Genomic DNA, 15,470 nt, shown 5'->3' with positions numbered 1-15,470 from the left:
GCATGCTCAGAGCTGTGCGCTGCACATTCTACTTTTTATACATGATGAGGCAGTCAAAGTATCGAATAGGGTGCTTGGCACACCTTGGGGTTGGATGGTATGTGCAACCAAACATGAGCTATTCTCTGGACGGGTGCTGCTGTGTATGCATGGGTAATACCACGCTCACCCTCTTGAAGGGTTAAGTAGTCAGTGATGTGGGGACTCAGGAAACATCTCAAGAGCTGGTTGTTCCTTGCTTAGTCTCGTTACTGGCCGCGCCCGCTTACTCAAATAACTCCATGCAAACAATTGTGGAGAATGACTGCCTTATAAGTAAAAATAACAACAATAAACAGCAGTGTACGTAAAGTCCGTCTTCACTGCTGGGGAAATTCACTCAGACAGCCTGCCTTTGTAGGCCTTATCTTGCACAGAAAAGCATGGAGTTTCTGAACAGTAGAGTCCTGGTGAGAAGTTTAAGTTCCAAGTTTTTACCCTTTCAATGACAGCTCATTATGGGACATCTTTTTTTTTTTTAATGAGTAGAACGCTGAGTTTTCTGAAGGCCCTTATGACTCTATTATTTAATGTGACCTGTTTTTTGGCAATAAAGAACAGTAAAAAAAATATCCCATCATTATATTAGAAGCCTCCTGTAACATTTTACACATATGGTGTTTTCACATACCTCGCTGCCAACCACAACTTGGCTTTCATGCAGATGATGATGTCATGCAGCTCCTCCTGGCGGTCTGAATTAGGTCTGTGTTTAGACTCGAGGTAGGGCTGCAGCAAGTGTAAAACCTAAACCAAGAGAGAGAAAAAAATGACTTATTGCTAGGAAAATATTTTGCTATTCCCCAGTTTCGAGCTTTCCCATTTCCTTAAAAATAGCTGCCTTGAAGAAGCAGCCACCTGCAGAATAAACCTCGAAGCTGCATTTCATGCTCAGCAGTGTTTGCTTTGGAGGCAGGGGAGAATGCCTGAGACCTGGGCTCTGCTTGTGTGTTTCTACACCCTGGCGTGTGGGACCTTTCCAGAACATTAAAAACATGATCTCACACTGTCGAAATGAATTCTTTGTGATCTCATATCCTTTTTGTCATAAACAACCTATAAACTGATTTTCGCAGGAAAAGTAAACAAAACATTTTTCTTGGCACCGGCAATGCGCAGGCACATTGCACTTCACATGGACACTGAGTTATGCCATTGGTTCTTAAGTGTTGAGCTTAAGCCAAACAATGTCCTGCTCAATAAAGAGAAGGTAGCACGCCTCCTTCTGTTTGGTTAACTTATAATCAAACCTACAAAAAACTGTCTTCACAATAATACAATTGCAGCATAAAGGATAACGTGTTATCTGGTAGACACTCTAGCTAGCCAAAGATCCTTTACCGTAGAATTATCCTTAGGCGTCAGGCTGGATCTAGGACATTTTCGTGAGCAGTACCCCTGGGCATTGGTAGGTGGCATCGATCAGCTCCGCGTGGTGTAGTTGGCATCTTCCGCGTCAGAAGTGAGGGGTGCAGGTGCCTCCATAGGCATCACCCGGGCACACTCACATCAGGTACTTTTCACTACTTTCCACACCAGGAGCAAGGAGCCATGAAGAACACGGACCATGGTGAGATAAACTAGGGCCCTGAAAGGGGAAACCCTGTCCCTAGAAATCATTTCCCAGAGCTTAAACTAGGGCCCTGAAAGGGGAAACCCTGTCCCTAGAAATCATTTCCCAGAGCTTTCAGTACCAGTGGGTCGGTTTGTCAGCCACCATTTCAGATCTTTTACAGTCTCCTTCAAAACCTGGACTAGGTCGGAGGGGTTCTACTGTTGCTTCTCCCAAAGGGACTTCAGATCCCACTGCAGAGCCTGCATATGCAATCTGGTGTGTTTTACTAGCAGAATGTAGGAGGCCATCAGACCTCAGTAACCTCAGAGTCAGTTTCACCAAAATACAGGATGAGGCTGAAACATCAGGATTATAACCCGAATATCCTGGACTCTAAGCTCCGACGGGTAGGTGTGGAACTGCATTGCATCCAGAATGGCTCAGATGAAAGGAAGCGTCTGAGGAGGAGTCAAGGTGTGACTTTGGCATCTTGATAGTGAACCCCAGCGAGTTCAAAAGGTTCGCCATAGTCTGGTAGTGGGTGATGTGCCTGGGGCAAGCGGGCCTTTATTAGCCAGTTGTCAAGGTAGGGAAAGACTGGAACCCCAAACCTCCGAAGATGAGCTGCAATCACCACCATCACTCTTGTGAACACTCGAGTGGCGCTGGTGAAGCCAAAGGGGAGCACAGTGAAGTGAAAGTGCTCATGACCCACTATGAACTACAGGTAACGCCTGTGGTCTCGCAGGACAGGCGTGTGAAAATAAGCATCCTGCAAATTCAACGCGATCTTTCAGTCTGCAGGGCAGACAAGACCTGAGCCAGGGTGAATTTCTCTTTCAGTAGTTATACATTGAGAAGGCCCAGATCTAGGAGAGGATGAAGACCTCTATCCTTTTTCAGCACCAGAAAGTGGCGGGTATAGAAATTACAACCTACTTTGGATGCAGGCACCTTCTTGATGGCTCCTTTGGCAAATAAGAGCCTGCAATTCCGGATTGAGCAAGTGGAAATTGTCCTCTGTCAGGTGTTCTTGGGAGGTTGGCAAATGCGGAGGGGTGTCCATAAATGGGAGGACGCACCTCTTCTACACAACCTTAAGCACCCACTTGTCAGATGTAATTGCAGATCACTGGGGCAGGTGGGGCCTGATCCTGCCACAAATGGGACGGATGTTTTAGGAGGCTGGCTTAGTATCTGGTGAACACTTATTTAAGTGCTGCACCTTGCACTAATCCAGGCAACCCTTTGATAACCTTTGAAAGCTCTCAAAGTGGTAGCTGTCTTCAAGCATATATTGAAGGAGTGTTACGCAGCAGCCTGCTTTACCAGTTTAATCATATAGTGTAGGTTAAACGAAAAAGAACCACACAGTGTATATATAAACAAAATTCAATTTATTACACAACACTTAACAACACATTGGTATATCTCCTTCCCAGAGATATCAAAATAAATACACAACAATTCTTCAATTGCAATCAGGTAAGCAAGCACAAAATACAGTGGTCTCCAGGAGGAGACCAAACCATATACTAAAAAAGTGGAAGGCGAACTCTGACTGAAGTCAGGACTTTGGACCAGGAGACTCAGAGGAGCTGCGGACACAAGGAGCCACCCAAGGTAAGTAAGTACCTAGGAACCCCATGGAGGCTGTGTTCACAGTGGAAACCAAGCTGTGTGCCCAATAGAAGGTACCGTGGAATTCGGGGTTGACATTTTTAAGAAGAAGGACCCGTCCCAGTGGACCCCGAAGAAACCCAGTGGAAGATAGAAGGTTTGAATTCACTCCACCCTTGGATACCCCAGGAACCAGGATACCTATACCAGGGAAGCCGGGTGCATAGTTGTTGTGTTGAATCTTGTTTCTTCTTTTGTTTTAGTGAGTTCAGTTTATGGTTGTTCTTCTGTCTTCTATAGACACTCACCTGAAAGGTATTGATACAAATAGGAAACATGAGCATTGATTTGGTATTAATTTTATTGGCATTCCTCTAGGTGGTCTTTTGGAGGGGAAAGATTTGTGGCTCATGAGCTGGATGAAACAAGGGCGGACCACTCCAGTGAAACTAACAGAGATTGGCCAGAATAATCAAGGGTGAACACGCTCTATTGTCCAGGAAATGGGGGCCATGCCAGACTCCCCATAAAACTAGTTACTAGGCCCCAGTTCTTACACACTCCGCTTAGGCTTGGCCTGATCTTTGGTTGACCAGTCAGATATGTGGCGGTGGCCTTCTCAGCTCAGCTCACGTGCTTCTGTTTCTGCCTCATTTACTGTATGCACCCAGATTCTGTGCCCCCTCAAGTCTCTGACAACCCCATGCAAAGTGGGTAGTGTACTATACATTCTATAATACAAGAGTGAGGCGACAGATGCACTCAGAAATAGGCACAACTCTTTTAGGGCACCAGGGTAGCACCACCCGCAGCTCCACTACTCCTGAGCGGGCACCTTTGCAGCACAGTGGTGGCATTTGAGGAGAAGAGACGTCTTTTGTTGAATTCAGCAAGTCTTTTCTTCTCCAGGAAGGCCTCATTTCAATTCAGGACATTTCAGGCCGACTATTCATTGCTTACACTCCCGCCCTCCTTTGGACCAGCATACCCATACAAAAGGAATGCATGCTTCCCTTACCGCTGGTACTATGAAATGCGCTACACAACATTCTGTGATTTGTGCATTGCCTGTAGACCTATCCTAGTTTTGGTCTGGGAGCCAACTGAAATGCTGTGTGTGCGGGCAGATAACCTCTTATAGCAGAGCTCTGGCCTCAGAAGTAAATGACCACCATCGATAACGACGTCACAAGGAGCTTCCATATAATATGTATGACCTCACCAACTCGGACTTTACAAGGTGTACTAACCAGTGTCAACAATAAAACATGGGTTCAAGGTAAGGTTCACTTAAAACAAAAATCAAAGTTGACTGCAAGGAACGTGTTCATCTACAGAGGAGTGTTTTCCATCTTTTGAAACACGAATTGACACGTCCTATTTATGAAACCTATCCAGGGAGATTTGAACACATGGCCTTATTTATGGTTTGTAGACTTCCCGATGCAGATGTGTTGCACAAACAGATGGTGAAAATAAAAAGAAGAGGGCTTCACCAACCTTGTAACTGAAAGCAGAAATAAACAGATGACTAATTGCCGGATTTTACGTAAGGCCAACTACTTAGAGTAGCAAAGCAAAGGGCGAAGACCTTTTCTCACAGGAAATATAGAATGTTTTCCATTTGTGTGAATGTCACTGTTTAGTAAAAATAACGCCCTTGCAGGGAATATTTCCCTTTTCTAATCCCAGACCTATGACTGCCAAGTGTTTATTTAAATACAACATGGAATGATGCACAAATGCCCCTCCTCTGGGTGGGCAGGATATCCGGGCACCTTGGAAGTCGGAATGATAATCCCGGCTCATGGCGCTCTGCATATTTATTTATTCAAAGATCCGATCTCCCTGCACGAGTGCTGATAACCCTAAAGAGGCTTTAACTTTGTCGAAAAAAAGTACCAGTGAAAAGGTACAGCACTGTCTGGCACTGACCAGAGTTTGGCAATCTCCAGACATACTACTACAAGTGTGCTTGCCGGTGGTTGGAGGTTTTAAGCACTGACACTCCCATTTGGGGAGTGGAGTTTATTTTACATCATAACTCAAGATGGGTCTACCCAAGAGCTGCAGCAGAGCAACCAATGGGAATGGGCATTATGCCACCAGGCGCTAGGAGTTCTGAGGAGTTCAAAAAGGGAGCAGCGTAGCAGAATGGCCATTATAAATGTAACCATGGTGAGGGCAGCGGTTACAGAAGAGAAACCGAGGAGTAACCCAATGTAATGGCCAGTATGCAACCAGCCAATGCATGCGCTGTGAAGCGTCCACCCAGTAGCAGCTGAGAAGCAGTTAATCAGAGTATGCATTGCACCTCAGGAGAGGGGATACTGTCCCAAAGTGAGGGTGGGGGGGGGATTGAACCTGTCGAATGTTGCAGTCCAACTAACCACATGCAAGTTACAAATGGAGGGCTTCAGAGGAAGTGTTAAGTAGAGACCAATTCAGGGGTTATATATCCCTACTCGAGTAGAAAAGAGAAATTTTCAAAAGATGGTGCCTGGAAGTAAGCCACTGTTCCCCTGCTCACCCTACAAGGAAAAGGTAAGTATTGTAAGCACGGATGGGCAAGAACAAACACGCCCAAGGATTCAGAAGAGAGGAGGAGCAGGGGGTAGGGACATGTGATGTGGTGATTTGTGAGGCACACAGAAGGGTCACAGACAGCAGGAAGGCTTGGGCTGAGGTTTTTCCCTTCCAGTGACCCATTATGTTGAAGTGAAGACAGAAGGACATGGAAGTGCTCAGCAACTTTAGTTTCACTGTTCTCTACAGCTGAAAGAATCTGTAGAAGGTTCGTATGCAACAACCTCTGCTTGAAAGCACTCAAGGTAAGTCTATGCACCCAAACAAGACAGCTTTAAAGGAAGGTCCCACAATGATGCATCCCTACTCCCATGCATTTAGAGAAGGCCATTGAAACAACAGTGAGCAAGAAGCAGCGTCTATACCCTAGAAGCAATCTTCTGCAGTGAAGATCATGTAGTCAGAAAAAATGCTTTCTAACCAGTGTCCTTTACTCGATTTCACCTTGATTTTCTTTGGCGTATAGTGAAATTTATTGCAAATTAAATAATCCAGCACATGAGTTCAAAGTGCACAGTGTCCTCTGTGAGGGGTTTAGGACTCACCCACCAGACAGATTTTGGCTGTCTGGAAGGGAATGCCTGTTGTGAACCAGGCCAAAACCGTGCAATGAGCTTAGAGCCTGTCGTAAATTACTTCTCTGCTGTTCTTCACTGAATAAAATGTTCATGACATCATAGAATGCCTGGGCGACTCTCTGGTTCACAGTGCCTCTCTCTGGCTCACAGTGACAGTTGATCAACTCAGGCTGAGCTGCTTAGAGCTTGCTCCTGGTGGAGTTTTACCTATACTTCCTATCTTCTCCTACTCATCTATCCTAGAAGGAATCTACAATAAAGGATTATCTAAACTATACAGCTGGACTGTGTATCTTCCTTTACTACAGAGCCCACCCCTTGCTTATCAAATATGAGCTTTATTTCCCTTCAAAGGTGCTTGCTTTACCCTCCTTGTGTTCCCCCCTCCCCTGGAGGGTAGCCTCTTTAACATGCTTTTGAAAGAGTGCCTCGTAACCCTAAAGTGCTCTAATTTTGTCTTTTTTATTGAATACTTCACGCAAGAAGGAGAAAGGCAAATAAAAGAAAGAAGCGGCCGCCATTGAGGTGTGGCACGCTGGATAAATTAATAAATTAAAATTTAAAAAACATTGCGGAATAGCTTGTCCTGCCTGCAACAGCAAGCAGGAGAAAGGTGTCTAAGAAAATAGTGCTCCCATGCTATAATTCAAAAGTACTGACTAGCAACACATGTTACAGAGCGTGTTCCTATGGGAGTTTACAAGAAGAGAAATGGCAGTATTAAGGAGGGACTACTAAGACTATTGACCACTGAAAAGCCACCATTTATAAAGGACAGCGACAGGCACCAATTAAAATGTTGGGTAAAAAGTGGGCGGAGCTTGATGTTCATATCCCGAATACAGCATGTCTCAAGGAGACAGCACAAATGCTGCCTAGGGCGAGACCTAAAAAAGTATGCAGCAGCACAAAAAGGACATTGAGTGGCTCAGTAGCAATTTGAGGCTATTGAGTATTAAAACCAAAAAACAAAAAAACAGGAAGCAGAATGGGGATGGGCGAGAGAGCACAGAGAAGTAAAGCCAAGCGTGGGTAGTAAGCACATAAAAATAGCATCAAGGACGATGGATCACAGAAAATAAAGAACTAAAAGAATGTATGTCAATGTGTGTGTGTCTATATAATACTTTTAGTGTTCACATCTGCAAAATGTTGTGTGCTGATTCGAAATCCAATGTAAACTCTTACGAGGCATAAAGCAAGTAGAACTAGGCAATGGCTGAAAGGGCTGTTAAAAAAACACCTTCTGTGTCTTTCTGCACCAATGTGTTGTAATGACATGAACTCTCACCATATAAGTGTACTGGTCTGTTAGCGTGACATAACAATGGTGGTGCTGGGTGAAAAATGAAGTGTGAGCAACAAGACATGCACATGAAACGAAGGAGGAAGACATTAGAGAGAGAAACGCACAAAAAGGAGGAAACAGAGAGGAAGGCAACATATCAGGAAAAAAGGAAGACAATAGAGGGGGAATGAAGAAGGCAGTGTAGGAGGAGAAAATAAGGATAATGAAAATACTGAAGAGTGATGCAATAAAAAGGAAAGGTTTATGAGGTGATAAAGTGGTTGAGAGCTAGGGAGGCTAAAGAGAAGAGAGGTGGGATGTAAAGACAGAAAGTGGAGGGAGAGAGGGTAAAACAAGAGACAAGGATAGAAGTTGCAAGAGGATAGAACAGAAACAGGAAGAAAGAGATCAAAGGAGACAGAGGGAAGAATGTGACATTAAACTGAAAGAAAGGGAGAGGGGAGATTAGGCATAGCGAGCAAGAGGGAGGACAAATCAAGAGGGAAAAGAGAGAGAGGAGGTGTAACAAGAGGAAACAAAGCAAAGACCAAGGGGAAAGGAGGAGAACAAAAGAGAACAAGCATTTGCAACGCAATAGGTCTCGCATTTACGCAAGTTTAAGCTATATGGCATTGTAAATGACAATGCCTTTTATTTATGTTTTTAAAAGGCATTGTTATTTGTAATGTCAAAACTAAACTTATATGGTCCCAAATGCGAGACCTATTGGCTATGCCAATGCTTGTTCTTACAGCACCAGACACATAACCTCTTTTATACATTGGGCCACTCCTTCCCAATACATTTTACAATTTGTGTATCGTTAATGAAATACACATTTATGCAGGGCTTTTTTCCTAGGAACTTTCCAGTAACAAACTAATGTGACTTCTCTTTCTCTGTATTCTAATTCGGTTTTGTGCCACCATTCTAATTTCATTTACCATTGCTCTGGCTGTTTAGAGAACATTTGCATAGGAGCGTTATAAATTAAATAATACAATGAATAAACACTGTTTAGGAAATGCTTATCATTTATGTCTGTGGTCATTTCTGGTCTTAGGTAGGAGAATCACAGGTTTGTAAATTCTCCCCAAAGGTACTGTGCTAGTTCCAGATCAAAAGTTACTGGACAATTGACTACTATAGCCTCATTTATCATAGAAACACCAGTTGGGTACAGCTGCCAACCTATTCACCGCACCTGTTGTAGCTTGTGAACAAACCCCCTCCATATTCTCCCACCCTGGAGATAGACATCTAATTCACACTGTTATTTAATCCGGCTAATCCCTGCTGCAAGTCTCCTGAGAATTCAACTAGGCAAGGTTCTCCTATGTCCATAATCCATACTACTTCCTTCACACTAAGAAAGCATACCTTTTCATGGCTGAAGACGTATGCCTGGTGTTCCTTCTCCACTGATGTATCTTGTTTCTGGAAGTTACTTCTGCAGCCCTTCAGTTGAAACACCCTCGCCCAGCCTTCTCTGCAACTTTCATGACCCAGGGGATCAATGGTGACACCTTGTGCACTGCTCAAAAACATGAACTGTGATTGGAAGTCTCTTGCTTATAATGCTACGTGCTAAGTAACCTCAACGTTCTGGACCCTTCTAGCATGATAGAAAAAAAGACACAGCTACTAATGTCTGCCGGAAAAGTGGAAATATAGTAGTCGTGATGGGACGAGAGCGTATTTTTTCACGTTTATGTCTCTAAAACAGGATGCACTGGTCGTTGATCAAGGCCTCTAGTTCTACAGGAATTAAAAGTCTGGGATGAAGATAAAGATGTGCTTTTCCTGCTAGAAGCGTGATTATCATGTATGTACCTTATCGTGCATTTAACACCTTCATGACACACTTGTTATGAAGTCACACTTGTCACACTTGGCCAAGGCCCAAATGGATTAAACTATCACCCCTCACTCACCCGCATATACACCTGTTGTTTATTTCCAGTTTATATATGGATGAAGGTTGCAGAGGGAGCCCCCCGGCACTGCAGAAGAGCATCTACCGGGAAAGGCTTAGAGAGAGGGGTGATCTGCATAATGTCGTCATTAACATGGAGGCGACGCTCACTGAATAAACATTAGCAAGCACTAAGAGACAAAGCCCCAACAGATCTCCAGCCTTCAGCAGCCCAGTGCCAGTCTGCTATTTCACAAACAAGACAGGCGGTAGCTGCTCTGAAGAGCGTGCACGAGGAAGAGCCAGGGGAAAAATACTTGTGAAAGAGAAGTCAGGCAGAGATTCTATGCAAATCCCTTTATCTCCTGTGGCTACAAAAAAAAGCTTACACTGTATCGTAACCTACCAGCCGGCCCAGAACACTCGACCTCCACTTTGACATCACCAGGCGCATCCATATCAAGCAGGCTTCAGCACCGAGAGTAAGGCGAAAGTGAAAGTGCGCCGAAGCGTTGTGCCCACGTGGAGGCACGCCAAAGAGGAGTCCAGGTGCGTGCACATGCCCTGTCTGGGCAGGCACGCCAAAGGAAGACAGGGAGGGAACCAAACAGGCTTACCTCCCAATAGAAAGCAGGGATTTGGCAAGCGCGCCAGTAAGAAGCGTGGGTAGAGCTTCCACCCTCGCTTCGGAAGAAAAGCAATGACAATAGATCTCGCCAGGAGCGAGCAGCGCATGCGCTGCTTCGCCTAGGCGAGACCTAAAAACAGAGGAGTCGGGTAAGGAGGAAAGAAAATGAGGGGGTGAAATGTTACTATTGAGTGCCCAGGTATCCCCCCACATGCTAGGTAATGCCACTATGTGCCCAAAATGCCCTCCGTCAGCAGGTCAGAGGGATTATATGCCTGGGTATCCCCCACAGCCTAGACATGCATCTAGGTACCCATAATGTATCAATAAATCAGTCTGTGTTACAATGTGCTTAATTATCCTCACTGTGCTCGTTAATGCCATGACGTGTCCCAGGTATCCCTTGTATGCCAATTAACTCCATGATCTGTCAGGGGTGTAATTCTTGCTCTTCAGCCCCATAATGCGCGAGTGAATCCCCATGATGTGCAGACACACACATGCACGGACAGAATAACTAATTGTCATCATTTAATAAAGTATCCTATTAAAAGTACCAATCCAAAAGTGATAATTTGGGGGAATGGAATGAGAAATGGGGAATGACATTAAGCATCAAAAAGAGAGACAAATGAGATAAAATAGCAAATGAAAAAAAACAGGGATGGAATGAAAAAGGGAGCAGGACTAAGGATGCAAAAACCACAGTTGATGGACAGAATGCAGAACAAAGGTGATGACAGAAAGAAGCAAATACAAGATATAGATGCGAAAGGGAATAAAAAGGGCAAGCAAACTAAATGGGTTGGTGAAGGATAGCATACAGTAGAGGAAGGAGATACGAAACAGAGGAAGAAGGGCGGTATGGACATAAGAGAGTTAAAGGGAGATAGATGGGAGAAAATAAAAGGGGCAGAGAGGAAGAAAGACAAATTAGGAACTCTGAGACGAACAGCAAGTAGCTATCATTTGTGCAGCAAGTCCAATGGGTGTGAGCGATACGCTGTACCCCAGATATGGCTATCTATCTTTCAATAAGAAACCTGAAAAAATAGATTTAAGAAAGGAGAATCACTGATGGGAAGGTACAGTAAGTGGAAAGGTTATTCAGGCGAAGGTAGGCTTGCACGACTCAGTCGTTCCAACCAGGACAGGGATAGAGGGGGGAAATATATTTCCCTGGCTCTATTGTTTCAGTATTCCGCTTGCCAGCTTGCAAGCTCAGTCTTTCAATGAATATGTTCTTGGTACCACACGAACCAATTATAATTCTTCATATTAAATTGTTTTCAACAACTATATGTTGACCAACCACTCATTAGCCCCATAAAATATTCATAAATTCAATGTACTTAACTTTTTTTTAGCCTATGAGTGCTCTGCATTAGTTTCCAGCCCTGATGATGACCTCCAAATGTCAAGAGGACGAAACACTGCCAGCTAACAAACAGACTCATTTATCTCCTTTCTTTTATAGACTTTCTTGAGTCCATGGTCAATTGATTCTTCTATATTCGCACATCACCTCCTCATGTTTATCACACTGTAATCACTTCTTGAGCACTCAATTCGTTAATTAATGTGTTTTAACTGAGCTGTATTGTTGGTTATACATTTTTGTTTATAGATTCATGTTTCTGTTCGGATTACTTATACATCCATTAATTCATGAATATCTTAGCTAAATAAGCCCGCAACTAACCACTATTTACTATGTTACTATATTCACCATTGGCTCCTATTTGGCGTATAGGGCAGACCTTCTGTTTCATTACTATTGCTGCGCCAATGCAATGTATTGACTTTAATACATTTTTACAGCCAAGGGCATTGTATTCGTACAAACAGTGTCTGCAATGTATACATTATTAAAAACTAAAAGTACATTAAAAATACATGTTTGCTGCTCAATGTTTCGGTTTTCATAAAATATGAGGCCATTTCTCTTGTGAATACTCAATCCATTTGTTTAGCAAACAGTACCCTCTTCTCCCTTCAGACTGCAGTGTGATACGTGTGCATGGTAAGAACCGTCTGAAACAAAAATAGACCAGCGGCTCAAAGCATCAGATCAGGCAGTGTTGCTTAGCCCTTGCCAAGCGTGAAACAGGTGAGCTTAAATTAAGTACACTTCTCCTTAAATGTAAGCAATGAAGTCTAAAGACATCGTTCCATAAAAGGTATTCCTTCTTTTCAAACCCTCTTGCATCCTTCAGTTGATGCACAGGACTTGAGTATCTGTAAGGGCCATGGCTGACTTTATTTAAAAAAGAAATATTCGGAATTCAAATAATGATAATTGATAAGACCGCACAATTTGTTAACACAAAACTGACCATATGATCCATGATAAAAAAAAATTCACAAATAACACAACACACACTTCAACACATGCCCAACATCCAGGGAATGGGCACCCGAGAGCAATCCCAGCCAATAAAAGGTACCAAACAACAAGAGAGCAAAGGGTGGCAGAGGCTGGAGATGAAGACCAGAGCCTCATCTTTGCCCCAGACAATGCTCCAGTTGAGCAACTGTAGGCAAAGCACAATTTCAACAATCCAAGGAAAAGGCAAGGAGTTCATAATGAAGGCAGCAATCCACAAATTTTTGTGGCGGCACATAAGTGAAAGACCCAACAAAACTTTGGTTTCTCCCACAGCACTCTGGAACTTTGGGTATACCACCCACAATTCTAAAGAGTCTGGTGAGGGAGAAACAATCCTGGTGTGGGGGCAGAGGACACAAGGCAAGACAATTACTTGTACAATGAGGGATAAGAAGAGGAATGGAGAGCACCTGCAACAAAGTTACGAACAGCCTTAGTCAATGCCCATCAAAAACCTGCCATGTTGGTGTTCAGGTGACATTTTGCAAAGGTTTCTTACTGCAGAGTCTACCTCGGTAAAAGATTAACTGTGCAGATTTGTTGACTGAGTACCCTTTCTTTGACAGTGTCCAGGCCTCCAGATTCTATTGGTCAAGGCATGGACGTTTAAGTCATAGGTAAAGTGAGCAGTTGCCCAGGGCCTGCACCTTCCAAGGGGCCCCTCTTTGTAAAGTGATTGGTAGAGTCTAAAAAAAATTCTCTCTCTTTGAAATTTAATTTAATATAGTTTAGCCACCTGAGGGCTTGCATTAGTTGAAAATAGGTAAGATGCAAAGTTGTCAGTAGCGGGCGGCAAACTATGTGTTGCCCGGGCCCCACAATTCTTAAAAATGTACTGCCAACATCCTGGTGGACCAGTGACTACAGTGACCTACAGTGGTAGGGATTTGCACTCACCTAATCAGACAGTTACGCAAGTTAGTCCCTTTGCTTTCCTCCTCCACGCTCCGTACAATTGTCTCTGCCACCATAATCTCAAGATTAGATTATGGGAATGCCCTGTATTTGGGTCTCCCCAAAACACTGACAAACAATCTGCAAGTAGTCTTGAATGATGCAGCTAGGCTGATCTTCAAGCTACCTAGACGTACTTATGCATCGCCGTTGCTATGTAAGCTACATTGGCTTCCCATAAAACAACGGGTGGAGTTTAAAAGTCTGTGCATTGCCCACAAGGCAATATATGGTCAAGCACCTGCTTAAATTAAAGAACGCCTTGGAGTTTATAAACCTACACGATCACTAAGGTCCTCGAACACTCAATTGCTGTCTTGTCCCCGCTATAAGTTAGCGACGAAGGGTGGCAGATCTTTTTCAGTGATGGTTCCACAGGTTTGGAATAAACTTCCAGAGTCTCTTCGTAAGGAACCTAACTTGTTGCAGTTCAGGAAAGCCCTAAAAACACTCTTGTTTAGGGAAGCCCTAAGTTCCACTTAGTGCCATGGCTCTACGTATCTGTTCTTTTGTTAGCATAGCTTTCTTCTGTCAAAGCGCCTTGAGAGCGGACGTTGATTTGGCGCTATACAAGCTGTAGTCAACAATAACAATAACTTGGAGGCTGTTTTTGAAGCCTACTGCAAGGCTCCAGAATTACTTTTCCTAGCACCCCGCTGCCAAAGGTGTGTGACCACAGGTGAAAGAAACAGAAACCTGCAAAGAGGGACAGTGAGTGACAGGTCCTTATTAACATACTAATAATAGAACCTGCGTAACAGGTTCATATTTACATACTAATTGTATAAACTGGCATATGTATATACAAAGGTGTAAGAAGGACACGCTGTCCTGCTGCACAATGTAACCAATTTATCATGTTTCTACCTATGATGCGAAAGAAGTCACAGTATTGGTGTGGTGGACATCCCGCCGGCGGCCATGGTCAGCCTGTGAGAGGGCGCTCAAGCCAGCCATGACTAAGATCATGGGTGCACCACCTAGAACAGGGCTCTGTTATTGCATCTTCCACTTTATAAAACGGTTAAAAATAAATATAACTAGGGGGAACCTAATACATGTCTGTCTTTTGAGGTGTCGATGCAGGCTCGGTGAATGTAATGGGCACGCTATAGGGTATGTAGTCCTTGGGTGTAATAATGCGTTCTCCTAAGGTCTTCAGTATTTTCACACTGCTGTGTCCATCAAAGTACAAACCTTTGTGTAATGCCTCAATGCACCATCAGCCACAACAAAATGTTTCTTAAATTGTTTTGTGTCGCCCTAGATCCCATCTGGGTCGCCAAAGATGGAATGTGTTCCCCCGTGTGACGCAATCAGGGTTTGGTCTCTGCAGTGGGGACAAGATAAACTGCAGCACGTGAAAGCCTTCCGTAGATCTTGGCACCAGTCAATTGTTCTTGACATACATTTCCAATCCTGGTCTGCCCATGTGCAGAAGGCCTTGTGTTTTAACGAAGACACTTAAAACAAGCACTGGCGAAGCCAGAGGTTAGGGATTAAATGCAGAAGTCTTTTCACAACTGAGCAATAGAGTTAGATTATATGAAACAGTAGTGCAATCTTTCCTCACTTATAGCATGGGAAAATCACCGAACGCTGTCCCTTATATAGAATAACTAGGTGCAGCAGACACATCTGCCAGGCAAACCTCTGTGCACGCTCTTTGAGGGACAGAGTAATAATATCTATAAAAGCTTCCCTCACACATGGACCAGCAGCAACAGTTGTATGGTCCTAGTAGCAGAGCGTGCAAACCTCACCCATACAGAAAAAAAGAGCTTCCAGCACGGTGACAGATAATCTTGTTTACAACTGTAGTCTTTGACTGATAGGGTTGGTCGGGTTGTTCAAGGCCAACAATATAAGAAAGAAGGCTTTGTCTCTCAAGTTGCCGAAAGCAAAAGATAACTAGGCT

The 15,470-nt window shown here is 43.8% G+C and overlaps 1 protein-coding gene across 1 annotated transcript in view; it reads right to left on the bottom strand.

The window, feature by feature from the left end:
• THADA (THADA armadillo repeat containing) overlaps nt 1-15,470 on the bottom strand; it is a 1,588,234-nt gene that overhangs the window by 380,774 nt on the left and 1,191,990 nt on the right. The window contains exon 31 of the mRNA XM_086927803.1: nt 671-786. Within this exon, the coding sequence (XP_086783929.1) occupies nt 671-786 (116 nt within the window). The remainder of the gene's footprint in view (nt 1-670; nt 787-15,470) is intronic.

Source organism: Lissotriton vulgaris, chromosome 6, assembly GCF_964263255.1.
Source record: "Lissotriton vulgaris chromosome 6, aLisVul1.2, whole genome shotgun sequence".
In the NCBI taxonomy this organism is placed as follows: Eukaryota; Metazoa; Chordata; class Amphibia; order Caudata; family Salamandridae; genus Lissotriton; species Lissotriton vulgaris.
This window is presented reverse-complemented; position numbering and strand designations above follow the sequence as displayed.